The sequence below is a fragment of the Rattus rattus genome, chromosome 8, assembly GCF_011064425.1.
Source record: "Rattus rattus isolate New Zealand chromosome 8, Rrattus_CSIRO_v1, whole genome shotgun sequence".
Taxonomy (NCBI): domain Eukaryota; kingdom Metazoa; phylum Chordata; class Mammalia; order Rodentia; family Muridae; genus Rattus; species Rattus rattus.
Window position 1 is genome coordinate 33,567,815 of NC_046161.1, and position 26,734 is coordinate 33,594,548.

Sequence of the window (26,734 nt, forward strand, 5' to 3'; positions counted from 1 at the left end):
AAGCTTTACATGCCCCGACATGTCAAAGCAATGGCGGCCCACCCCCTAGCCTCCTGCTTCCCACCTGCCTTGCTCTTAGAGGCAGTGGACAGAGCCAGCTCCCTAATCCGTACTCCAGTCGGAAGACAAAACGGACTGGGCCGCTCCCAAGCCATCACTTCTTTGGGCATTTTGAGAAAAGGAAATGATGTACTGTGTAAAAACAGCACAGGAATAATAGATGAAAGCCAAGAAGACGCCGGGTGTTCTGCCCTCTCTTCCCTAATGCCCCCAGGGACCCTTGCACCGCTTGTCCCTCAACTCCTAACCCTCATCTTTGCTTCTGCATCATCTCATGAACAAGGCCCTGTATCCTTCACCTCCACATCAGAATACACTTCCCCCCCAGCCCTGCAGGAACCAAGATTTCTAGTTTGCCTGCATCCCCTCACCCGAGCAGCACGACTCTCTCTCCCCCATCCTGATGGTCTACCTGCTCCTGTGTCAGGAGTGTCTGCAGCTCTCCTTCCTCAGCCAGAACCCACAGTTCACTAACCTTCCCAGGTGCCTCATCCACGGTAAAATAGTGCGTGTAGGTGACAGTGCAGGCAGGCTAGGAGATGTAAGATGCAGAGGGCTACCTGTTGCTCAGCCTTGAGGTACAGGGGTGAGGGATAGGGTGCACGAGAGCATGCCACACCCTGGTGCTGAATCCCGGCCGGGCTGGCTTCCCAGACTCAAGCCAAGTTTGCCTTAAATCGGGGGTAAGTAAGGAAGTGGGTTTTTTTTTTTTTTAATTTTTGTTTTGCTTTGTTTTGATCTTCATCTTTGTATCCACTTAGCATCTAGCCGAGTGCATAGCACAACCTGGATGCTCAATAAACTTTTGATGAAATGAAATAATTTTATTTCCACATAAGCAAACGGAACAGACGAACAACCTGAATTTACAAGTTATCTCCTTTTTCTCTTACCTTCCTTTACTGCCGTAACTTTCTTCCCATATTGCAAAGCATCCATTCCCAAGCCACCACTCTCATTCATTCATTCACTCATTCATTCATTCATTCATTCATCATTCATGTGTTCTCTTAGTTACTAAACAAACATTCGTTTGTGTACCATTGACTGTATCCCAGACACGGGATAAAGATGTAATTGTGCTGTGACTTCTACTCAGAAAACACTCTCACAGGGGAAGACAGTAAGTGAACAGATTGTTATAACACAGTGTGTAAAAGCAATAACAGAAATAGACACAATTTAAGGTACTCAGATATTTAAGGTACTCGTTAGGCCTCTGGGGTCTCAGATACTGGATTTTGTGAAGTTGAGTTGAAAGGATCTCACAGAGAAGGCTAAAAAAAAAGCATATGGAGAGAGATGGGTTGATGTATAGGTGGAAAGGCTGTCACATGATCAGAGAAGGGACTTTCAGGAATGGCAGAACAGATGTGACTAATAGTGCACGTCTAGCACCTCAGTGCTTGAAAAGCTCAACCAGGAGGACCTCAACGTCAAGACCAGCTGAAGCACATAGTGATGCCTTGTGTCAAAGAATCAAAGGGGTGGGGTGGGGGTGGGGTGATAGAACAGCCAGGACCTTAGAGGGCTTCACGTATGAAAAAGAATTCAAAGGCAAGGTTAGGGATTGACGTGTCGCACCTAGATATGGTGCTTGCCTGGCGTTTGATCCCCAGGAAAGAAGATGAGTCCCTAAGTTAGATCCCCAGGAAAGAAGAAAACGGAAGTATAAAAGAAAAAGGAACATGTTAAATTTGGCAACAAGGGGGCATAAGGAGTCCCAGTCATCGTGAGCAGGAGTGAGAGCCAGATTGCAGTAGGGGAGTCATGACTAACCCAGCTGAGGCTGGATACTTGAAACCGGGTATTCCAAAGTTCTTCCTGTTTCAGAACGGCTCGATCCTGCCTGAGTGTACTATATTTAGTTTATATTACCGGGAGGAATTTCCAGAGAACCAGATACAAAATGAAATCCAGATAGATCCAGAGTGCTTTAGTACTAATAAGATAAGGAATTATCCGCATAGTTTGTTCGCATTAGAGTTGTACTGAAAATGTATGCTTAGCCCACTGCAAGGTAAGAAGAGCTGGGTCTGAGATTCATAGATTAAGTTGATGTCCTAGAAAGGGGCTCCCTGCTGGAGGTGCACAAGATGGCTGGCCAATGAAACTGCTAATCTTCTGTGGAGAAGAGGATTTTAATTTTTCTGTTATTAAAGTCAAAGATGAATTAGCAGGTATGGGGATGCCTGTGACCTCAGCAACTGGGATGTAGATGAAGGTGGGTCACATGATTAGTGCCAGCCTGGGCTACATAGTAAGGCCCTATCTCAGGCATTGGGAAGAATTAACATAAACAACAAGAAGAAAAGGTTAATAAATATATAAGGAAACGAGCATGACTGAGCATCAAACAATTTAAGATGCAGTAGATTCAAGCCCTCAAAGCCATAAGGTGCTGGGATTATCAGGTATGAGATAATGATGGAATGCTGAAAGGAACAGGAGACAACAAAGACTACAAAGGCTGCAACAGTGACCGAGTCAGAAAAGGAACAAGGTAAACGTTCATAAAAACAGGGCTGGTGAGATGGCTCAGCAGGTTAAGGCACTTGACATCGAAGCTTACACCCTGAGCTTGATCCCCAGAACTTAGCTGGTGGAACTGACTCCTACCAGTAGCCCCCTGACCTCCACATGAATGCTGTGTTGCATGGACACACACACACACACACACACACACACACACACACACACACACAGAGTAATCAAATAATGTACAAAACGAGGGCAGGAGGATCGGGAGAACAGCATGGGTAATATAAGACCATGTCTCAGAAGAAGCACAATAGCAGCAAAAAGTAGCCAAAGGCATTAAAATGCACATCAAATAAGTCTGAAGAGACGGATAGCTAACTTGAACATAGCTCTGACACTGTTCAAACCGGAAGACATGAAGATGAAAATGTGAAAAGGAGATTAAGGGCTATGTCACGTAGAATGAAAACGTAGCACCTTTTATTCAGACCTCCATGGAGGGACTAATGGAAGGGAAGCCATTATTCTTTCTAAAGATTTATCTTATTCTTCATTATATGTGTGTGTGGGGGGGGTATGTGCACATAAGGACAGGTGCCCTTGCAGGTCAGAGGCCTTCCAGGGTCACATCCCTTGGTGCTGCAGTTAGAGGTGGCTGTAAGCTGTCTGACAAGAGTCTGGGAGCCCAGCTTGGGTCCTCTGCAATAGTAGCATGCACTGTCACCTGCTGAGCCATCTCATCAGCCCCAGGGAGCTGTGTGTGTGTGTGTGTGTGTGTGTGTGTGTGTGTGTGTGTGTGTGTGTGTGTGTGTGTGTGTGTCTTTTCAGAGGCAGAGTCTCAGTATGCTGCCCTAGCTGACCTGGAACATTCTATATAGACTACTAGGCTGGTTTCAGACTCAAAGAGACCTGCCTGCCCTGCCTCCTGAGTGCTGAGATTAAAAGCTTAGCTTAACACATCCAGCCAGGAAAGCCATTATTTTAAAAGATAATCGATAATTTCTCCTTTTTAAAAATTTTTTCCTTTATTTTTATTTTATGTGTATGGATGTTTTGTCTTTCCGTATGTCTGTACACTCATGCACACGTCGTCTTCGGAGGCCAAAAGAGGACATGGGATATACCCTGAATTGAAACCACAGATGATTATAAGCTACCATATGGGTGCCAGAAATCAAACTCAGGTCCTCTGGAAGAACAGCCAGTGCTCTTAAACACTGAGCCATCCCTCTAGCCCTAGATGTTTTCTAAAACTCGCAAATATATGAAATAATTAACATGCATAAATGGTAGACAGAAATGCGTGACAGAAAAGTATGCCAAAATAAAGGCTTGAGAAACAAGGACAGGTGAGTAAATGATAAGTGGACCTGAACAATGCCTTGTAAAATGATAGTGTTTAGTCTGCAGTCCCCAAAGCCTGGGAAACAGAATACAGGCAAATAATAGGGCTTAAGTTGAGAGGATTTACCAGAATTAAACTATTTCAACGTATTTGAATTCTTTGGGAAAGAGGAAGTGGTTAAGGTAATAACTTCAGGTTTTAATAAGTATTCATTGAGTAGAAATGAATTAACACCTAAAGGTCAGAGGTCCAAGATCAAAATTGGCTGCACAAGGAATTTCAACCCAGCTTGAACTGTGTAGCAAACTATATACACTTTTAGTACATATATCCACGTACGATTATTACAATGTTTCCACTTGCTATACTATAGTTTTATATTAAGTATATACTTATTTACCAATAAAGAAGGAAGCACATTAAGGATACAGATATAAATCCAATCCATTCTTCAACTTCCAAGAAAAGAGAAAAGGAGAGTAAAAAAAAAAAAAAAACAACCTGCAGACAATAAAATGCAAAAACTTAAATAATAGGAAAATGGCTAAATTGTAAATGATCTAAATTATCTAGCGAAAATATAGAGATATGTCAGATTGCATTTTTAAAAACCCTTACATATGCCATAAGATTGACATATATTGAAAAGTTGAAAGAAAAGATATACTAAGCAAACACTAAGCCCACGTAAGCTATGTGGCTATTTATATAAAACAAATGGACTACAGGCGGGGTGTGGTGATGGCACACACCCATAATCCAGGCTACTCATATGTTAAGGAGGATCAAAAAGTCAAGGTCTGTTTAGACTACATTGTGAATTCGAAGCCAGTCTGGGCAATTGAGCAAGACGTTGTCTCAAAATAAATTACACTGGGTAAGAAGAGGAACTAAAGTAATGCAATGATAGAGCACCTGTCTAGCAATGCAAGGTCTTGAGTTCAATACCCCAGTACTGCAAATAAGCGTACTATAAAAATAAGGAGAATGTCTGTTAGGGTACGGAAAAAATCGATGGAGAAAGAACCCAGACTCAGATAGTATGCAAAAACAAAGAGCGTTTACTCTGCAGAAACATCTAGCATACAAGGGTTACCATTGTTTCCAAATGGCAACACCCACAGAGACTCTCGAGTCCCTTTGTTAACAGGACTTCTTAATTGCTTCTGAGATAACAGCCGACTTCTAAAACCTAGGGCACATTCCATGGGGTTACAGAAACCATTAATCGAAGGTCATAAAAAAAAAATGCACACCACAAGACCTCGGGTACAAAAACGGTAGAGAAGATATTGACTCAATTTGTCAAAACTTCAAGGATGGCTTAGTTACAGTCTAAAACTTTTCCATGACCCTGTGAGATATTAACAAATGGTGAAATTTAAGCCAGATAACTGCTCCTTTATGTAGGCATTCTCTTTTACAACCTCTTATTCGATTTATGACTGACTTTATGTGAAGACTTACACTGAGTTTTTTCAACACGTGAACACAAGCTCTGAGAGTCTTGCAAGTACAGAGAACAAAGAGCAGAAATAATTTCCCCGCCCCTTTTCTCCCACAATTCCCTGCCTTTACCTAGCTTCCTGCTGTGTCCCGATTGAGGCGCTAACCAGAGGATGCAGCTGCTACCCTGAAATCCTCTCGGTTGGGTGAATTAGCTGCAGAAGCTGAGTACCCTATTCTCAGGATAGAGAGCAAGTGCTCCATTGTCTAGTTTCTGAGTGGATATAAAATGAAAAATAAATTCCTAGTGTCTACACAGAGAAAACCCTGCCTCGAAAAACCAAAAATCAGTTAGTTAATTGATTAATTAATATTAAAATAAAGAAGACATCTAGAAAGATACACAAGCAGTAGCATAGCCTTACTTCCTGATTACCTGAGTCAGCATCAGCTCCTCCTGTCTTTACTAAAATGCCTTTCTCACTGATCCATTTTTCTTTTTTAAATTACCGAAACGAAGCACCTGAAGCAGGTAAGCCTTAAAAAGAGAAGGGATTTATTTGATGCTCAGTTCTGGAAGTTCAAAGATACGGCACTGACATCCTCTGAACACTGTTACTGACGACAGTAACAAAACCACGTGAGGGAGTGAGAAATTACCGGTGAACAGGAAGCCTAAGAGTAATTCAGGTATCAGACTCAGGCTTTTACAACTTGCTCTTAGGAGAACTCCAAGACACCAGCATTCCTGTCACCTTTCATAAATATCGCTGGCCACACTAACAAATTAAAGGAGACAAATCATATCAAAACATTGCGAAACAAATATTTGTAAAAATCTGATGTTTATTCTTGACTAAAATAATTTTTAGTAGGGCTAAAGACATGGCTTGGTGGTCAAGAGCACTGTTTATTCTTCCAAAGGACCCAGATTCAACCCATACTATACACATGGGAGTTCGTTACTATCTGTAACTCCAGTTCCAAGGGATCTGACACCCTCACACCAATGCTATTTTTTTAAAAAAGTTTTTAGCAGAGTAGAAAAGAAAGAAAGGAAAGGAAACTTTTAAGTTCTGATAACATCTAAAAAAACACAGTGTACATATTCACAGTTATACATCAGAAATAACCCTTTTGAAAATAAAGAAGTAAATGCCGATGGTTACAACCACGACCATATTTAATATTGTACTGATAGAGTAAAAAAATAATAACAAAGAGGAAATTGTCACTTTATTTAAATGAGACAATTTTTCTATGTAGCAAAGGTCACCATCTGCTCTGCAACTAAGTGACTTAAAACAATAACAATTTTATTTGCTTGCAGTTCCTCATATTAACAATTTGTGCTGGACTCAAAGAGGCAATTCATTGGCTGGGGCTTCCTGGGGTCATTTATACGATTGTGTCATCCAACCGCTTGAATTGGAGCTGCGTGACTGAATTCTTCACGTGTCTGATGACAAATGCCCAAGTAGGTTGAGAACTCCCCGGCTATAATAGTTGATCTGTGTTCTCTGTGCCTAAACCAAGCTAGTAGTCCCCACAGGTTAAGAGAGGAGAGCGACTTTTGCAAGGCTTCTAAGGCTTGGTCCTGGAAGTTCTTCAGCAGTGCTTATACTGTATTCTGTTAATCAAAGCAAATCATGAAGCCAGTCCGACTTCGATGAGTTGAAAAAGCGGTCTCTTTTTTCTTTGAAAAGAAATCGTTTTCTATTGTTATTGAGGGTTGGTGTGTATACATACATGTGGTGTGTGTGTGTGTGTGTGTGTGTGTGTGTGTGTGTGTGTGTGTACGCGCACGGGCGCGTGCATGTGTGTTATTTCATGGCGTATGTGTGAGAGCAAGTGCACACCTGTTATGTGTAGAGGTCACAGGACAATTTTGGGAAGTCAGTTCTCTCCTCCTACCACGGGCTTATGGATCGCCTGTTTTTACCTGTCTCCATTTTGCTGGTCGCAGTTCCCTTCTTGATGAGAGGAAGCAAACATTGCAAATAGCAGGCATAAGGTGCGGTGGGAGGCACTGCGGCTACCTTTGCAATCATCTACAGTACAGTGTAAAACATTAGCTAAGTACACTAATGTGTAAGATGATATAAATTGTGAAGCTGTACTGAAAGGGTGAAAGATGTCCTCAATAGTGAAATAAGCCTACCTGTGAATCAGAAGGCTGTGTCGTAGACTAGCGACCCTTGCTGTGTGTTCAATCTATTTGAATAAAAAAAATTCACAAAATCTTCAAGGAGCTCGATAGGCAAAAATAGCAGACACTTCTGAGAAAGAAGTGAGGGAAGGAGGCTGTTGAAACCTCAACGCTCATCTCCAGTAACACTTCTCTTCCAACAAGGTCACACCTCGGAATCCTTCCCAAACAGTTCAACCAACTGAGAACCAAGAATTCAAGCACAGGGTCCCATGGGGGCCATTCTCGTTCAAATGCCCACACTAGTGGTGGGCGTACTCATAATCCCAGATGTAGGAGGCTGAGACGGAAGATGGTGAGTTCAACTCCAGCCTGGGACGTATAACAAGACCCTAGATGATAGATAGATAGATAGATAGATAGATAGATAGATAGATAGATAGATAGAGAGAGATAGATAGATAGATAGATGAATAAATAAATAAAATTTAGAGCTGACCAGTTGTTCTGAGGATTCAGTGGTTCAAGGACATCAAAAAAACTGATTTTGAGGAAAACTCATTTTGAGGGGAAAATGTGAATATCCTCTAAGGTTAATATGTAGACATCCTAAGGCCCAGACATTCTTCTCCTAGGCATATGCTCTAGAAAACTTATTTTACTATTTCACTGTGGATTTCTTGTTGTTTTAGTCTATGACAATCTCAGTCTATTCTCAAGCTTGTTATGTAGCCGAGGATGGCACTGAACTCCTGAACCTCCCATCTCTGCTATCAAGTTCTGGGAGTCTAGAACCCATTCTAGAACTCCAGTCAGCTTGCTCTAGAGAAACCATTAAACCCTTAAGATTATTAGAACGGGAGTCTATCTCAGTTCATTTTGTGTTGCTGTAACTGAGTAATATATAAAGAACATAGACTTATTTCTTACAGTTTTGGGAACTAGAAAAGCCAAGATTAAAGTCCCTACAACTGGCAAAGTCCTCTTTGCTGCGTGATCCTAGGCTTTGGGGGAGGATTCGTTCAAATGAAATTTTGAGGTAGTTGTGTTGGCTAGTTTTTATGTTAATTTGACACAAGTGAGAGTCATGTGGAGGAGGGTGCCTTAATTAAGACGCTACCTCCAAAAGGAGGGCTAAGTCCTTTAAAGTTGGTGTCATCCCTGGGCTAGGGACCCTGATGTCTATAAGAAAGTAAGCTGAACAAGCAATAGGGAGCAAGCCAGTCAGCAGCACTCCTCCATGGCCTCTGCCTCAGCCCCTGCTCCCCTGCTTTTTCCTTATTTGAGTCTCTGCCCTGACTTCCTTAAATTATAAACAACAGTGCTATGGAAGTATAAGCCAAATAAACTCCTTTCTCCCCATGGTGCTTTGGTCATGGTGTTTTATCCCAGCAATAGAAACCCTGACTAAGGCATCAGTGCTGTTCATAAGAGAATATGAAAGGAAACTATTTGATTAAGCACTACACTGTGAAGCAAGATTCTGGTACTGTTCTGGAAAGAAAGCATTATAGAGTACCCTATCTTCCTGATTGCACCTAATTCAGGATCCTTGTCTCCTTGGTCCCTCTTCATGAATGTTCCCGATATGACTCAGTTCTACAGTAGTGAGTCCTTCCTAATACCCTCTTATTGAGACACCACATATTCCCCCAAGGTACTAATGCCTCCCAGGAGGGAGCACAACTTGTTTACACACAGGTATGTCTGGTGGTCTTTGGCTAGGAGGCGTAGCAGAATGAGCATAAAATGTATATCTGTAGATGACATCAGCCTTTGAAACCTCCAGTTGGGCAATGTTTCGTGAAGGTGTGACCCATAATTCCTTGAAAAAAAATGAAAGTGATGGGGAGTTGAGAGAAAAGATGTGTTGCAGCTGGTAAGATGAGTTAGAGAGTGAGGAAAGGCACTTGCATCGAGACTGACAATCTAGAACTTTGTAGAGAGAATCAACTCCTACAAGGTGTCCTCTCCTCTCTAACGGCCTCCTCACTGTTACTCTCTGTGTGTGTCTCTCTGTGTCTCACTTTCTGTCTGTCTCACTCTCTGTCCCTGTCCCTGTCTCTGTCTCTGTCTCTGTCTCTCTCTCTCTCTCTCTCTCTCTCACACACACACACACACACACACACACACAGTAAAAAAAATTTCAGATTTGGTCCCCAGCAACAAAAAAAAAAAAAAAAAAGAAAAGAAAAAAAAATTTTCAGAGAGTGTTTGTGTGTATATGCACATGTGATTTCAGGTTTCTGAAACAGAACAAAGCACTAAGAGATAAGTTGAGACAACAAAATGACATCAGGACACTGTTCCCAACCAACAAAGAGTCATCGTTGTGCCCTGGCTTGACTCACTTTCCCTCTAGCCTTTGGCAGCTTGGGACAAAAATAAAAACTTACAGAAATTGGCACCACCTGACTTGAGCAAGGGCTACAGAGATGGCTGCTCTCACAGAAGACCAGGGTTCACCGCCCAACACTCCCAAGTGGGCTCACAACTATCTGTAACTCTAGTCTCAGGGCATCCAATACCTTCTCAGGGCACTGCAGGCAGGTAGAGCCCAGACACACAGGCAGAGGAAACACCCATATACATAAAATAGAAATAAATCATTTTTCAAAAGAAGCAGGAAAGAAAAGAGAAAAAAGAAAAGAAAAAAAGACACAAAACAGGTGAGACCTTTAGGCCCCCGTGTATCTAGGGTTGGCTGTGGTTCACTATAGTTAGGCTGCTCAGGAAGAGGGCCATGCTGTATTTTAATGCCCAAAATTAACCTGTAAGCCCCAAGGGCCTAGTAACTTCTTAGAATGCTGGGAATTGTAGTTCTTTACAAAGCCTCATGGGAAAGTAACTATAGGTTCATCCTTATAAACCCCTGTAGCACATGGCTCAGGGCTGTTCTCAGCTGGGAGATTTCAGAGAATGGTCCTGACTAAAGTCCATCTCTTCGTCAGCATTTAATATTTAATAAATCTTGCCTTAAACTTGGCTCAAAATGGTGGGCTTGGTTTTTCTCTGGCAAATTTTAGGATAAACAGTACCAAGGACATTTAAGGGCCATATATCGCATTTTAAAAAACATACTTAATGTTCTGGATACAACATAGCCCTCAGGATGTTTCATAGACAAAGAAATGAACTCAAAGGGCTTATACAACTTATTTCAGGTCACATGTTCAGAAGAATAGATACTTGTCTGTATCTGGCTTCAAATACCACCTAAGTTTGCCCTTTGACCCTGACAGCTAGAAGAGGAGTCCCCAGCTGCATGTGCATAAAACACACTACAGGAATCCAGGGAAGCAAGGAGCCAGACGTAAAGAAAAATTCGCTCTAAAGGTCTACTCAAAAGTGTACCTGGTCCTTTCTCTCTCTTCTCTCTCTTGCAAATAGCCAAAAATAAGATACTCATGAAACGGGCTAAAGAGATGGCTCAGCCGTTAAAGGCTAGGCTCACAACCAAAAATATAGGATATGAAACACTAGAACCAGGGGTGAAGGAAGGTACAATTTAAACAGTCACTGGGCTTGCATGTCACCAGACCCCTAAAGCAGCAAACTTTCCCCAAAATAGAAACAAACAGGAGGTGGCTTCCAGGCACCCACATCATCCCGGTGACTCATGTGGTAGGCTCTTCCTTAGCCTGTGGAAATGAGACAATCGGAGTGCTGGAAATGAATGTGTGTCCCTGAGTTCTCCTGGATGCATTTGGAGTCTTTTTTTTTTTTTAAGATTTATTTATTATATATAAGTACACAGTAGCTGTCTTCAGACCCACCAGAAGAAGGCATCAATCTCATTACAAATGGTTGTGAGCCACCATGTGGTTGCTGGGAATTGAACTCAGGTCCTCTGGAAGAGCAGTCAGTGCTCTTAACTGCTGAGCCATCTCTCCAGCCCGCATTTGGAGTCTTAATGGCCTGCGGGAATGGTCCACAGTCAATGTTCCCTCTGATCGACTTCAGTTCTCAACAGGTGACTCTTCAGAATAGTGAGCTTTACGTATGGGACAGGACATGTGACTATAGGTAGAGGCTACTCTCCTACTCCCACAGACTTGGGGTTCCAGTGCTACGTTACAGCACCCCACTCTCTGTTTTTCTGCTCTGCTGTTCTTTCTACCCAGCTGAGCATGGAGCTGGGGATAAATCTGAGCTCCTTTGAGCCTGACCAGTTTTTTTCTTCTGAGGAAAATATATACCGTCTTTCTAGATCATAGAAACTGAGTAAGATCAAGTTGGTCTTGGAACATTAGCAGAGACCTTGGTAAGTTCTCCTAAGTAGAAGCAAAAGAGACTGAAAAGGGACTGTCTGTCACCAGTCATAGTATTCTTTTGGGACTCAGCCATTCTTGGACCCTGTGTACCTGGGAAATCCCAGGTTCATTGAATCTGCCTGCCACATCCTTTCCTGTCTCATCTTTGACTGACTTCAGCCATGTGAATGTCCCTTTCGTCAATCTGACCCCACATATCCTCCAAAGAAGGCACGGACTTGGCCAAACGCCCTTCGTGCTTCCATTTTTGCTTTGCTTTAGTTTTTGGTTTTGTTTCGTTTCGTTTTGTTTTGTTTGAGACAGGGTCCAGCCTGGACTAGACTCAAACTCATGATCCTCTGTATGCTGGGATTTCAGCCATGTGCCACCATGCCCGGTCTGCTTCCATCCCCGAAATCTCAAATGCTAGTCCGACCCTGATTCCAGTCCTTCCATTTACATTCACATCTATTCTGTAGCCTATAGACCCACTCAGTTTGCAGAGACTATAGTACTTTCTTTCATTAATTCTGTCTTAATCACTCTTAGTCTGCCTCAGGAGAGAGGGATGAAGCACAGAAGTGCCGTGGTTAGGGCTGAGGCTGACCCTGGAACCCAACATGGAGTGGGGAGGAAGAGAGAAGGGTCAGCTGGGTGAGGGGCCTCCAGAGAAACTGACCAGAACAATTAAGAACAAAGCCTGCGCGCTCTTCCGCTGAGGCCGAGAGCCTGACCTTGGCCTTCCGCGAACAGCTCTAGGAAATGGCTGAGATTCCAGATTTGGAAGGAAGAGACTGGTAAACAGGAGCTGGGCTCTGAGAAGAAAGCAGCCTCTCTGGGTTTTAGGGAGGGGCCAATGCAGTCAACTTATTTGCTATGTGGGTCGTTTGCCAGGTAGCCATAGAAGACAGGTGTCCGGCCAGGCGAGCCTAGCGAAAGGCTTCACCCCACATCTTCCCCAGGCCTGGTGCCACTGCAGAGAGTTTCAGTGATGGGATAAAACAAGCCAACACAAGTGACACTTGTGTGTCAAGCACTGTCTGCATCGGGTAGTTCTGTCTATCTGATTCCTCTCATTCCAGTTTTACTCTGGATCTCAAGGTGGAATCTACTATTAATATCCCCATTTTACGGATATGAAAACTGGCTTTTCAGATGAAGGAATCTGCCCAAAAGTCCACAGACATCATTTCCAAGTCTTTTTTTTTTTTATTTTTAAAGATTTATTTATTACATATAAGTACCCCGTGGCTATCTTCAGACACACCAGAAGAGGGCATCAGATCCCATTACAGATGGTTGTGAGCCACCAAGTGGTTGCTGGGAATTGAACTCAGGACCTCTGGAAGAGCAGTCGGTGCTCCTAACCGCTGAGCCATCTCTCCAGCCCCTCCAAGTCTTTTGAAGAAAATGTGGACACAGTCCATGGATTTTCAAAGCTTAAGGTTCTGCATCATTCCTACTTTCTAGCCTCCCAAGACTCAGGGAACGGACCAGAGATACACACTTGCTACATGGGCCCCCGCAACCCCGTGTGCCCCTTGATTTCTTGGCTGGAAACCCCTTAGGACTCTACCTTCAACTCCTCACTCCTGTGTCTGAGGCTCAACCTCTGGTCTTCATCGTCCTCTATTAGGTGTCTGGCTAGTGGTAAAACCGTAGAGACTAAGGTCTAGGCGTAAGCTCTGAATAGAGGTGTGGCGCTGGCAGACTAAGGACATGGGTACAATTAGGATCAGTGTGAGGGTTTCATTTAAGAAACCCTAACTCAGACGTGAAGTAAACCCTTAGCTGGCAGTTAGCGCCCCATCCCGGGGATTACAGCTGAAGTGTAGAGGTCAGAGAGTTTCTCACCTCTGGTCCCCTCCCAGTTTTCTAAGGCACCGAGGGCCAGGCAGGAAGCATCCGTTTCCTCAAAGCTGCTTCCCTACTGGGACAGAGGCTCAGTCACAAACAACTACCACCACCCCACCCCTCCCCTTCTTCCCTTACTGCAGTGAGCTCAGAACAACAGGACAAAAGTGTATGGGACAAGGAGAGAAGCTGAGAGCAGCCGTGGACTCTGGAGGAATGGGCCTCCTGGGGACTAAGTGGCCTCTGCCTCTACTGCTTCTTTTCATCATGGGTGAGTGGGCCCTCCCTCTCTTAACGCATGCTCCTGGGTTCGTGGCTGCTCCCTGGTTCCTGGCCAGATCCCTGTCTGGATCCAAGGCCAGCAGGACAAAGGAGGATCTCTTTTGTCTGGTGTTTTTCTTCTAATTAGCAGTGAAGTGCCAGAGGCATAGATGAGGGTTGGGGTATGGGTTTGAGCATGTCTGTGTGTGTGCATCAGAGACAGAACGAGCTATTCAGACCTTGACCTAGGAACTCAGACCCCCTCCCCTCCTAGTTAGCTTCTTATTTGGAAATAGATGTTCGGTAATATAAACCAACACACAAGACACAGAAGGAGTGCAATACAGAAGTCTCTCTTTCCCTCTTAGGAGGCAAGGCTCTGGATTCTCCACCCCAGATCCTAGTTCATCCCCAGGACCAGCTACTTCAGGGCTCCGGGCCGGCCAAGATGAATTGCAGAGCATCGGGCCAACCACCTCCCACTATCCGCTGGCTGCTGAATGGGCAGCCCCTCAGCATGGCGACCCCAGACCTACATTACCTCCTATCAGATGGGACCCTCCTGCTACATCGGCCCCCTACCCATGGACGGCCGCAAGATGACCAGAACATTCTCTCAGCAATCCTGGGTGTCTACACATGTGAGGCCAGCAACCGGCTGGGCACAGCAGTGAGCCGGGGTGCTAGGCTGTCTGTGGCTGGTGAGGCTTGGGAGGGTAGGCTCAGGGTGAGGCAGAGTTAGGCTGCGATGCTTGTGTCCAAGGAAATACGAGGGTCTATCTATGAAGGGAGGCCCGGGTGCGGTCTTGGGATGAAGGTTAAACTAGACAGAAACAGGCAAGGAAACCCGTACAGCAGAACTGGGTAAGCGCGTTAGGATAAGCCGAAGGACTCAGGGTGGGTAGACATGCTTCCTGCTGATCCGCTGACCTCCCCAATAGTCCTCCAGGAGGACTTCCAGATCCAACCTCGGGACACAGTGGCCGTGGTGGGCGAGAGCTTTGTTCTAGAGTGTGGTCCTCCCTGGGGCTACCCAAAGCCTTCAGTCTCCTGGTGGAAAGATGGGAAACCCCTGGTCCTCCAGCCAGGGAAGCGCACAGTGAGTGAAGCCCCATTCCTGGGAACTGCTTTTCCCATATATCATCCCGTCCTGGGCACATCAAGCAACTGACCCGCTCTCCAGTGGCATGTCCCTTGGAAGATCTGAGGAAGGGAGGGCAAGGAGACCTCAAATTGCCCTCCGCCCTCTAAGTTTCTCACACTGAAGACTTCACGGAGTATCTGACCCTGACAGGTATCTGGGGATTCTCTGATGGTGGCAAGAGCAGAGAAGAATGACACGGGGACCTATATGTGTATGGCCACCAACAGTGCTGGACAACGGGAGAGTCGAGCAGCCAGGGTGTCTATCCAGGGTAAGGACAGGACTCATCTAAAATCCAATAAGGGCTCAGGAGATAACTCTGTGCGTAACACGTTTGCTTCATATATGTGAAGACTCAAGCAACCCAGCACCCATATAAAAGCAGAGTATGACAGTCTATGTCGATGATCCAGTACAGACAGATGTGGAGTACAGACAAGTGAATCCCAGAAGCTAGCTAGACAGACGAGTCTGCCCAGTGGGTTCCAGGTTCAGTTTGTCTCACAAAAAACAAGATGGAGAAGAGCAGTAAGGGAGCTTTAGGCTTCCATAGCCACGCTCACTCACATACACACATGTGAACCCACACTCAAAGTGCAAGGCAAAGTAGGAGACTCCAGTTAGTGTGGTGGCCAGGTATGGGGTTCAGGGTCCAAGTGGTGAGGCCTCCCTATGTGAGGCTAGAACGGACATAGGGATACTCTAGACCTGGAAACTCTGGGAGCCAAGTTTATCCAAGATGAAGACATGTTCCACTCCTCCATCCTGTCCCTGTGATCTCCCCACAGAGTCACCGGACCACAAGGAGCATCTAGAGCTTCTGGCTGTTCGAATTCAGCTGGAAAATGTGACCCTGCTGAACCCAGAACCTGTAAAAGGCCCCAAGCCTGGGCCAGCTGTGTGGCTCAGCTGGAAGGTGAGGCAGAGGACCCTGAAAACACGGAGAGCTCAGATTAGGACTGCCACGGACTCCCTAGTTCCCTATCCTTACTCTGACCTCTCCCCAGGTGAGCGGCCCTGCTGCACCTGCCCAGTCATACACAGCCCTGTTCAGGGCGCAGAGGGACCCCAGGGACCAGGGATCTCCATGGACGGAGGTGCTGCTGGACGGCTTGCTGAACGCAAAGCTTGGGGGTCTCCGCTGGGGCCAAGACTACGAATTCAAAGTGAGACCGTCCTCCGGCCGGGCTCGAGGCCCTGATAGCAACGTGTTGCTCCTGAGGCTGCCTGAACAGGGTCAGTCAGGATCCTGCTAGGCCTGGGGAAGATGGTTCTTTATCTATTCCAATCAAGTCTGGAAGTGCTGGGAGGTTAGGGGAACTCCTACTTGTGGATTCTCCTGTGCACGGGGAGGCAAACAGCTGGAGGAGGTGGCTTTCCTTGTGGAACTCTGCCTCTCAATAGCCCAGTCTCTCTCTTCACCTCACCCTCACACAGAATCCCCTCCCTTAGCACTTCTAACAATCTCTTCCTTTTCTCCAGTGCCCAGTGCCCCACCTCAAGAAGTGACCCTAAGACCTGGTAACGGTAGTGTCTTTGTGAGTTGGGCCCCACCTCCTGCTGAAAACCATAACGGTTTCATCCGTGGCTACCAGGTATTCCTCCAAAATGACACTGACCCTGGAGTTCCACAAAGCCTTGCCTGACTGCTCCAAACCAGCCTCTAGGTCAAAAAGTGAAGGGATTTGCCTTCCTTGAGCAAGTGAGCAAGGACCTACTTAGTCTGCCAGACACTGCCAAGCCTCTCATAAACTACTGTCTCATGGCATCTCACAAGCAGCCTTGGGCTATTATCTCTAACTGACACACGGAAAGCCGGGTCATGGTCATAGATGGAGGAGAAAGAACAGAAATCAAAGCAGACTGGGTTAGATGTAAGTCTTTAACACTTGAGTGCTCGAAATGTGGGTGCTGGACTGGCAAGAGGCAAATCACCTGGAAACTCCTTAGGAGGGCAGACTCTCTCGGGTCCTTCTAGGCCCCCTGCATTGGGAATCGAAGACGAGGCTTAACACCTGTATTTTAGCAAGCCTCTTGATGACTCGAAAGCACATGGAACCACTTGTCCCGGGTGCATTGTAACAGATTACTTTGCCTTTCTGTCTGTCTAGAAAGAAGTCTCTCTCTCTCTCTCTCCTCTTGGTAGAGGAGAGGGTATATGGACTGTGGTGTTGTCTCATGGGACAGCCCCCAGGAAGCTAGCACCCTTAGGAAGACCACATGCCCATCTGCACATGAAGGGCTCGGTACTACAGGCAGCTGCTCACCTTTGCTCATGCCCTAGGTCTGGAGCCTGGGCAATGCCTCATTGCCTGCTGCCAACTGGACCGTAGTGGGTGAACAGACACAGCTGGAGATTGCCGCACGAATGCCAGGCTCCTATTGTGTGCAGGTGGCTGCAGTCACTGGTGCTGGGGCTGGAGAGCTCAGTATCCCTGTCTGCCTCCTTTTAGGTGAGGGAAAGGTTTTATCCATATCTTCTACCCCACCCCATGTTGTCCCTCTGTCTTCCTGTTCCTGTTCTACATTTCCAGCTCCTCTCTCTCTCTCTCTCTCTCTCTCTCTCTCTCTCTCTCTCTCTCTCTCTCTCTCGTCTGCTGGTCCCACATTGTCCCATTTGCCCTCCCTCTGAGCTCCACATCCCAAACAGAGCAGGCCATGGAGCAATCAGCACGAGACCCCAGTAAACATGTTCCCTGGACCCTGGAACAGCTGAGGGCCACCTTGAAACGACCAGAAGTCATTGCCAGTGGTGCCGTCCTGCTCTGGTTGCTGCTCCTAGGCGTTGCTGTGTGTATCTACAGGCGACGGAAAGCTGGGGTGCACCTGGGCCCAGGTGAGAAAAGAGAGCCCACATATATAGGTCTCCCCGGGCCCAGCCAGAATGCCGCAGGGGCTTTGATCTCTAGGAAAATGCTGGGATCTTTCTTCATGTAACTGTTCCCTCATTTTCTTCCAGGTCTCTACAGATACACCAGTGAGGATGCCATTTTAAAACACAGGTGAGAGGCCAAAAAGGAGCCCTTAGAGAGGTCAGAGTGAGTGGAATCTTGGCAGAGAATTAGGTGGAGTTTTAGTCTGCACTCCTGCCAGGCAGTATAGGGTCCTAGTATCTGAAGCTCTCCTGGACTCCATGTGACAACGAACATGTAGTTCTCTCATCAGCTGAGAGACCTTCTGTGGCTGTCAGAAGATGAGCAGCCCTGGTGTCTAGTCCCCTCTGCCTTCCACTGTCTACCTGATAGCGCTTGCCTCTTGAGCTATCCGTCTGTCTTGCACATGCTGCATGCTTCCAGTAGGGGGCGTCCGGCTCCTAGGTCATAGATTTATTCATTGTTCCAAACCAGGGCCGAACAATAGGAACCTCTGCTTCAACTGCTAAATTAGCAGAGTAGCAGAGTAAGTCTGTAGTTGTGTGAACAATTCTAAGAAAAAAAATACATTCTCCCTCCAATCCCCACCCCCCTTCACACATACACCATCGGCTGAGTTTTACACTTAGAGAAACATTTCCTCTCTTTGTCAACTCTTTTAGTCTTTTCGCTCTGGTCTGAATTGTTTGAGGGGAGTTTATTGAGTATCTACTGTGTGCTGGATGTGTCAGTGTGTACCTACTGTGTGCTGGATGTGTCAGTCCCTCAGGCTACCAACTTGCTCTCATACTCTCAGCCCAGAACAAGGTTCCAGGCTGCCTGGCACCGTGTTCCTGGGTTTTATTTTGCTCTCTGGCTTCTCTCTTCCCACTTCACCCTGCCTTTGCTCTGCTCTGCTCCTCTGAAACCTCTTCCCTTGACCTCGAGAGAGAAATTCTATGCAGATTGGCTCGTCCATTCCTTTGGACTAGTCTCCGTCCACCAGGAAGTTGCAGGCTAGGCAGAGATAGACAGAAGGGCAAAGTGGGTTGGGGATTTAGCTCAGTGGTAGAGCGCTTGCCTAGGAAGCGCAAGGCCCTGGGTTTGGTCCCCAGCTCCGGAAAAAAAAAAAAACAAAAAACAAAAAAACAAAAAACAGAAGGGCAAAGTGAAGTTGGACATGCAGTGTGTACCAGATACATGGAAGGGGACAGAGCAACAAAAGAAAGAGGGGCCCGCATTTACCCTATCAAAGAGGGGGGAGAGGGAGAAATAGCTTGCTATGTCCGTGGGGAATGTAAAGCATTGTTCTGGCTGGGATATGTGGTACGTAAGTCAGAACAAAGGATAGTGTTAGGAAGCTGGAAGCCCAACTGAGGAAGCTTAGCCATGCTAAGCGTCTGAACTCTGTCTTGGTAAACAGGGAGCAATTGAAGGCTCTAAGCAGAGTAATCTTAGCAAATCACTGATCTTGAAGGATTATTCAGGCAGTGGGAAGCCAGTAGCCATTATAGCAAGCTTTTACTCTGCCAGCAGAATGATTTCAAACTTCCTCAACTCAAGTCTCACGGCTTCAGTCTTATATGGAGGGACTCTGTGGCATTTAACAGTTGAGGGAGCAGGGTGGCTCCCCTCTCTGAGTAGATTTATTTCCGGGGTTGTGCAGCTAAACGGCGATAGGTAGGGGCTTTCCATTTGTGTTTCCCTACCTCCATACTTGTTCCTTTGGTCTCAGTATCGATAACAGTCGCTCCTAAAACCCCCCAGCTCTGGACAAATGAGCTCCTTCCTGATCCCAAGATCGAAAGATGAGTTCAGGGACACCAAGTCAGAGGTCGCCCTCAGGGGTGTGCAAAATTTGAAAAACAGCTATAAAGTTAAAGCAGACACTGCCATTTCTACTTCTCTGAGCTGGACGTCTTGACTAATCGGGTTCCTATTCCTCCCTGCCTTGCCTTGTCACCCCACCACTGTCCCAGGATGGACCACAGTGACTCCCCATGGCTGGCAGACACCTGGCGCTCCACCTCTGGCTCTAGAGATCTGAGCAGCAGCAGCAGCCTCAGTAGTCGACTGGGAGTGGACCCTCGGGACCCACTGGACGGCAGGCGTTCCTGTAACTATGCCTCCTGCACTGGGACCTCGGGGATGCAAAGTGGGGGAGGAGTGCAATATGCTCCCTATAACTCCTTTGGTCGTTTTTTATGTCAGTGATCTCCTGGGACCCCCGGAGCCCCGGTGTACCCCTGCTTCCAGACACTAGCACGTTTTACGGCTCCCTCATTGCAGAGCAGACTTCCAGCCCTCCAGTCCGGCCAAGCCCCCAGACGCCAGCTGCTAGGCGCCTTCCACACAAGTTGACCGGAACCTCCAGCCCCTGGGCTAGCTCAGATAGTCTCTGCAGCCGCAGGGGACTCTGTTCCCCACGCATGTCTCTGGCCCCTGCAGAGGCTTGGAAGGCCAAAAAGAAGCAGGGTAAGGATGGGAGAAAAGCCACGCTCTGGGGCAGATGGGGGTGGGACTATTAGTGGTAATGTGGTCCTCCGGCTTAAATCAGGCCCAGCCTGGTCTTTGTCTCTCAGTGAACACAGACCTTTACCTCCACCCGCAGCGGAGGTTTGCTCAGCTCCTCTTTTCAGTAGCGGGCCCTGGCTCTGCACTCAATATGACATAGAGAACATTTAATGAGCACCACTGCATGCCCGGCGTGGTGGATACAAGAGACATAAGGCACGTCTTTTTCTCTCTTCCGAACCCCATCTGTGATGACAAACAAACAAATATAGTTGGAGCCTGGCCAAAGGGGATCAGCGCTAAAAACAAAAACAAAAAACAAAAAGCAAACAAAGCCCAGGTTTTCCAGAACTCGTGCCCCACACATTATACACTGGTCTGCTTGGACACCGACTCCCAGTTTGCTTCTCGGAGACAAATGTGTATAATCAGCCCTCCATATACACGGAGTCTGTATTTGCAGACTCAACCATCCAGGGATGAAAACTGTTCTTCCAAGGGATGCTGGACCCAGTCCCCAATGATATGATGAGATACCTGTAATACTTATAGGACAGATTGATCTCTTTATTTCCAGCTGCCTGTTCTGACTTTCTAGAAGAGAACAACTACAATCTCCATTTCTCAAGCCACTCCTCTACTTGCATTTGTTATGTTAAACCTCAAGGCAGATTGGTCGGATGGACATTGTTCCTCTAATTTTACAGAGAGGGGAAAAATTGTCACAATGGTTGGGTGACTTGTTCAAAAAATCCCAAAATAAGGTGCAGAGCTCAACTTTGAAGCCAGGATGATTTGTCCCCAAAGGCTCCTGAATTTCCAGGGAATTCCTTAGAAAGGTCTCTGCTTTGAGGGTTGTTTTCCCAGCCGCTGCCCTACAAGGCAAGATACTGCGTTTCGCCTGCCATCTTTATGGACTTTCTGAACGACTTAAAGAGATTAGTCAGTTGTTTTTAAGTAGATAAAAGGCCAACTTCAGTTTAAAAAAAAAAAAAGGCAAGGGTGGATTAAGCGTAATTAAGAGCATGTTCAAGATGGACAATTTTATAGGACTGTAAATATTAATAAGCTGGCACTCTTTCCCATTTTGCCTCTGGGCTATTGCATGATCAATCTTGAGTGGTAATGAAATGCCAGCTAAAATAGTTGGAATAAGTCTCATCTAGGGGTCGTAAACTCAGTGGTAAAGCCCTCAGTTGGCATGCAGCTGGCCCTGATTTTAAACCTCAAAAACACCAAACAAACAAACAACAGTCTTTTTCTGTGGAAAGCTACAGTGACTTTAATGGAATATATGATCCCTCTTGGAACATTAATAGTTCTAGAAAAAGAGGAGTTATTTTCTCCAGCCATTTATTTCTTTTCTCCCTTCCTCTCTTTTCCCCCTCTCTTCTTTCTTCCTTTTTTCCCCTTTGCTGCTGGAGCTTAAATCAGGGGCTTCGCATGCTAAGCACGTGCCCTACAATGGAGCCACACCCTCATTTCTACAGCTATACTTCCTAGGAAGCTTCGAATTCTGCCTCAGGACTTCCTAGTGTGCCTTTTAGCTTTTCACTTAGGAGGTTTACCTCACCCTAGCCCTGTCTTCCCAACCTCCCTGGTTAAGAAAACAGTCACATAGGCTAACTGCTTGCAAGGTGAGAAATGAAAGTTATTAATAGATTCTCTCTGAGAAGAATACTTGTCTTCGCGGAGCAGAAATCGATGGGTGGAGCAGTAGGACGCGATAGAGATCAGGAACACTGGAATGCACGCATTGGAGAAGAGAAAGTTGGTTTTGGAATATGTTTGGCGCCAGGGGCTTAACGATCTGCTATTATTGACCCCTCAACACCATCCTTTGAAGTGGTCGTTCGCAAGTGAACTTGATGTTCGTAAAGCTTGATGCATTTCACTGAGGCCATACCGCTAAACTGGCCAGTGAGCTTCCCAGTTTGTCAGGGCTGGAGAAAGATGGGAGCAGAGAGGAGTAGCTATCTCCCTCCTTCTCCCTGTAGATTCCCTCTAGATCCGAGGTCCCAGGGCTGAGTGATTGAATAACAAGGCTAAAGACAGGGCCTACGATTGGGGTCTGAAGAGCCTATTCTTGCTGTCCCTAACCGCTGTCTTTCTCTTGTAGAACTGCACCAAGCTAACAGCTCCCCGCTGCTCCGGGGTAGCCACCCCATGGAAATCTGGGCCTGGGAGTTGGGAAGCAGAGCCTCCAAGAACCTTTCTCAAAGCCCAGGTGAGAGAATATACCTAAAGGGGAAGCGAAGGGGTAAAACAGGTTTTCAGGCTCACCATTCACACTGGGGTCTGAGCAGGTTGGGATCTCCGGACTGCATGGGATTCTAGGGATCTGTTTTTCTCAGGCCCAAACTCTTGTTCCCCACGAGAAGCTCCCGGAGCAGTGGTAGCCTGGCGTGCCCTGGGACCACAACTTCACCGAAACTCCAGTGAGCTAGCAACTCGTCCACTCCCTCCGACACCCCTTTCTCTTCGTGGAGCCCCCAGTCATGATCCACAGAGCCAGTAAGAGGGCATGGGTCAGGAAACAGAGTTAGGACACCGAGGGCGTGGGAGATGTTGATGAGACGAGATGGAGGCTGAGGGATGTGGACCTGCAGAATGATTTAACAGTAACTAATCTGCCGTCTCTCCCATCCCCCACCCAGGTGTGTGGAGAAGCTCCAAGCTCCCTCCTCTGACCCACTGCCAGCAGCCCCTCTCTCCGTCCTCAACTCTTCCAGGCCTTCCAGCCCCCAGGCCTCTTTCCTCTCCGTTCCTAGCCCAGGATCCAGCAACCTGTCCAGCTCCTCACTGTCATCCTTAGAGGAGGAGGATCAGGACAGTGTACTCACCCCTGAGGAGGTAGCCTTGTGCCTCGAGCTCAGTGATGGGGAGGAGACACCCACGTGAGTATGCTAGGAGAGCTGAAACACTACAGCTAAGCATGCTAGGAAGCGCACACGCCTGCCTCAACTGCCATGCTCCTGCTACTCTGCCCTAACCAGCGTACGGTCTCCCGTTTTTTGCTTTTTAGGAACAGCGTATCTCCTATGCCAAGAGCTCCTTCACCCCCAGCAACGTATGGCTATATCAGCATACCAACCTCCTCAGGACTGGCAGACATGGGCAGAGCTGGTGGGGGCGTGGGGTCTGAGGTCGGGAACTTACTGTGCCCACCCCGGCCCTGCCCCACCCCTACACCCAGCGAGGGTTCCCTGGCCAATGGTTGGGGCTCAGCTTCGGAGGACAATGTCCCCAGCGCCAGGGCCAGCCTGGTTAGCTCTTCTGATGGCTCCTTCCTGGCTGACGCTCACTTCGCTCGTGCCCTGGCAGTGGCTGTGGACAGCTTCGGTTTCAGTCTGGAGCCCAGGGAAGCTGACTGTGTCTTTACTGGTATGTGGGCTCGCCCACCTCCCTTAGAATGGACATAGCTCCCTTATTCCCTAAACAAGAGCCAAGGCTTCCTAGTCACTGTTAGCCCTCACGGTCACTTAAACGATTAGTTTCATTGTGGTGGCACATGCGTGAAGTCTCGGCATTTGGGAAGGAGAAACAGAAAAATGAATTCCAGGCCAGCCTGAGCTATATATAGTAGAATCTTATCTCAAAAAGGAGAGGTAGTATTTACTGAATGAGTGGTATGTCCTGGGCATTTGGAGAAGTGCTTCACGTGGATTATTAAGAACTCCGTGAGGAGTGTCCTTTACCTGTCTTTCCCAACACAGAGTACAGTAGGTCAGACAGATGCATCAACCTCTTCGGGATGCCCCACAGTGACAGACAAATGGTCCAGTTATGAAGCCTAGAGGAATCCAGCCCAAAGGCCCAGCTCCAGAACCAGGCGATTCACCAGATGTGGGTCCCAGAAAGAGCTGCTCCACACTTGCTCTTCTCTCAACTGGCACTTCATGTGCTGCCTGGCTCCTGCTGAGCGTCCAGGCCTCATGAGTGCCTGTCCACGGCTGAGGCTGAGGAACACTGGGCTCAGTCTCTCTGTGTGTCTGCAGTAGGTGATTTAGTAATCACTGGTCCCTTGGAAGTTCAACACACACACTCACACACACACACACACACACACACTCTCTCTCTCTCTCTCTCTCTCTCTCTCTCACACACACACACACACACTTTCTCTCTCTCTGTCACTCTCTCTCTCTCTCTCTCTCTCACTCTCACACACACACACACTTTCTCTCTCTCTCTCTGTCACTCTCTCTCTCTCTCTCTCTCTCTCACACACACACACACACACACACACACACACGCACGCACACAAGAGATCCCACATGCATACTATCTTCCTTAGCCTTACTCTACCCTTTGGCCTCAAGAAAAACAAGAAAGCCTATAGCAAAGAACAGGACAAAAATTACCCAGGTCAGGGCTAGAGAGATGGCTAAGCGGTTAAGAACCCTCCCGTGTCCTTGAAGAACACTCACGTCCTGGTCTGATCATTCATGTCAGATGGCTGGAAAATCACCTGTAATGTTAGCTCCAGGGGATCTTCTGGCCTCCATGGGCATTGTACTCACAGACATTTTAACTTACAGAGACGCTTACATGTATACTTAAAAAAACAAGACAAACGTTTATTTAAAAAAAAATTATATCCAGGTCAAAAATGCCCATCGCAAAAGGAAGAGGATACCCAACGGTAGGAAAGGGAGAGTGCAGAGAGCTGGAGCTGTCCTGGAAGAAAGCAAGCCAAACTACTCTCTGTAAAGAAACACACACGTCAGCTCTCAGGGTTTGCAGCCACTGGAACTGATGGGCTGAGTTAAAGCTAGGTTTATATTTAGGGGTGTATGTGGACCCTAAACCAGTCCGAAGCTTTCTGCTGTAAATTGGTCCCTAGCAGGTGACTACTGAACCTTCTGCTGACTGACCTACCTTCCTTGTCAGATGCCTCATCGCCCCCGTCCCCTCGGGATGATCTCTCTCTGACCCGAAGCTTCTCTCTGCCACTGTGGGAGTGGAGGCCAGACTGGTTGGAAGATGCTGAGATCAACCAGCACACCCAGAGGCTGGGGAGGGGGCTGCCTCCCTGGCCTCCTGATTCTAGAGTCTCTTCCCAGCGAAGTTGGCTCACTGGTGCTGTGCCCAAGGCTGGTGGTAAGTATCTGGCTGACTGGCTAACATGGTGACCTTAATTGAGAAGTCCTGGAAAAGAGTCAAAAGGGAGCCTGGCGTCTTTGTAACTCTATTCTCCTTCAACTTCAGATTCCTCCTGAATTGTCCCTGAGATGGCCAGAAGAATACCCAGACCACTCTCCTGTCTGTCCCCAGGCCTTCTCATGGGTCTTGGCCTACGCTTCTCTGTAATAGAGGTCCATCATCACTGGGCTTTTGGAGAATCCTGTCACTGGGATTGTTAAAACAAATGAAGGCAAACCAAATTATGATCTAGGGAGTCTTGGATTCCCACTGAGAACAAGGCAGCATCTCCTGGTCCCTGATCTCCCACCCATGTGGATCATGGAAAGAAGGGAAGCCAACCATGTCTTCAGGAAGGATCGAAATGTCTGTTGGGGAGGGCTATAGTGGAGGACCCATGGAAGAGCCCTCTCATACCTACTTGGACTCCTCCCTTAGAGACCAGCTCAGCCCTTCCCCCAGCCACACCATACAAGGAAACTAAAGGAGCAAAGTCATGGATGCAGTGGGTCCTATCTAGCATCCCAGTCAATGCTCCGACGTGGGATCAATGGAGGAGGCTGGAGGAAAGGAAGTGGGAGGACGTGGAACCAAAGCACTCCTCTCATGCCACTGCCACTGTGAGCTTAAGGAACTTGATTCTATAAAACTGTAAAGACTTGAGTTCTGTGACATCATTCCTTGGGCTCTATTTTTGGGAAGGGTGCCTGCAGAGATGTTAAGAGTTGCCTGGCTAGCGAGGGAATCACGTATTCACTGTGACTCAGTGAATGGCCTCGTTTCTTCCTGGTGTGCAATGGAAGGGAATGAGATATATCCTGCACGTTTAAAAGGAATGTAAAGAGGGCCGTGTGGGTCTAAGGTGCTATAGGTCTTGGGGAGCCAAGTCCTGTTTTCTGCAGCCCCAGCTCGGCTCCCTGTAGTCACCAATTCCAGATGGTGTCTTAAAATTAGACAGGCAGCTAAATTCCAGGGAAGGTAGAATCACCTGGGATACTTGGCTAGTGAACACTTTTTAGTCACAACTGCAGGACAGATGGACCCTGGTGGAGGACATGGGTCCTGAACCAGTGAAGGCCACTAGAGGGCAGGCTACCTGCATCTCTCTCACACGTGCTGGGTAAGGTCATGGGCAGAACTGTGCTAAGGAGCACCATCGAGGCCAAAGAAGATAGCTCTGGTGTGTGTGGAGGGAGGGTGTGCCAGCAGCAGGGCCCAATGGTGCTCCTT

The 26,734-nt window shown here is 47.1% G+C and overlaps 1 protein-coding gene across 1 annotated transcript; it reads left to right on the top strand.

Annotated features, from left to right (window-relative positions):
- The first annotated feature begins 13,759 nt into the window (after window positions 1–13,759).
- Robo4 (roundabout guidance receptor 4) lies at window positions 13,760–25,795 on the top strand. Its single transcript, XM_032911036.1, has 18 exons — window positions 13,760–13,859; window positions 14,218–14,550; window positions 14,791–14,948; window positions 15,144–15,264; window positions 15,782–15,909; window positions 16,001–16,229; window positions 16,476–16,588; window positions 17,278–17,446; window positions 17,644–17,829; window positions 17,953–17,995; window positions 19,825–19,961; window positions 20,057–20,320; window positions 22,479–22,586; window positions 22,714–22,873; window positions 23,017–23,256; window positions 23,385–23,743; window positions 25,253–25,462; window positions 25,571–25,795. Exons 1-18 carry the CDS (start codon window positions 13,760–13,762, stop codon window positions 25,579–25,581), a joined length of 3,069 nt encoding a protein of 1,022 aa, XP_032766927.1. The 3' UTR covers window positions 25,582–25,795.
- The last annotated feature ends 939 nt before the right edge of the window (window positions 25,796–26,734 follow it).

Excerpts from the sequence above, each read along its gene's own strand:
- Robo4 (XM_032911036.1), top strand. The coding sequence starts at position 13,760 with ATGGGACAAGGAGAGAAGCTGAGAGCAGCCGTGGACTCTGGAGGAATG. Across the intron at positions 14,949-15,143 it reads TCCAGCCAGGGAAGCGCACA|GTATCTGGGGATTCTCTGAT; the intron begins GTGAGTGAAGCC and ends TGACCCTGACAG. Across the intron at positions 16,589-17,277 it reads GTTTCATCCGTGGCTACCAG|GTCTGGAGCCTGGGCAATGC; the intron begins GTATTCCTCCAA and ends CTCATGCCCTAG.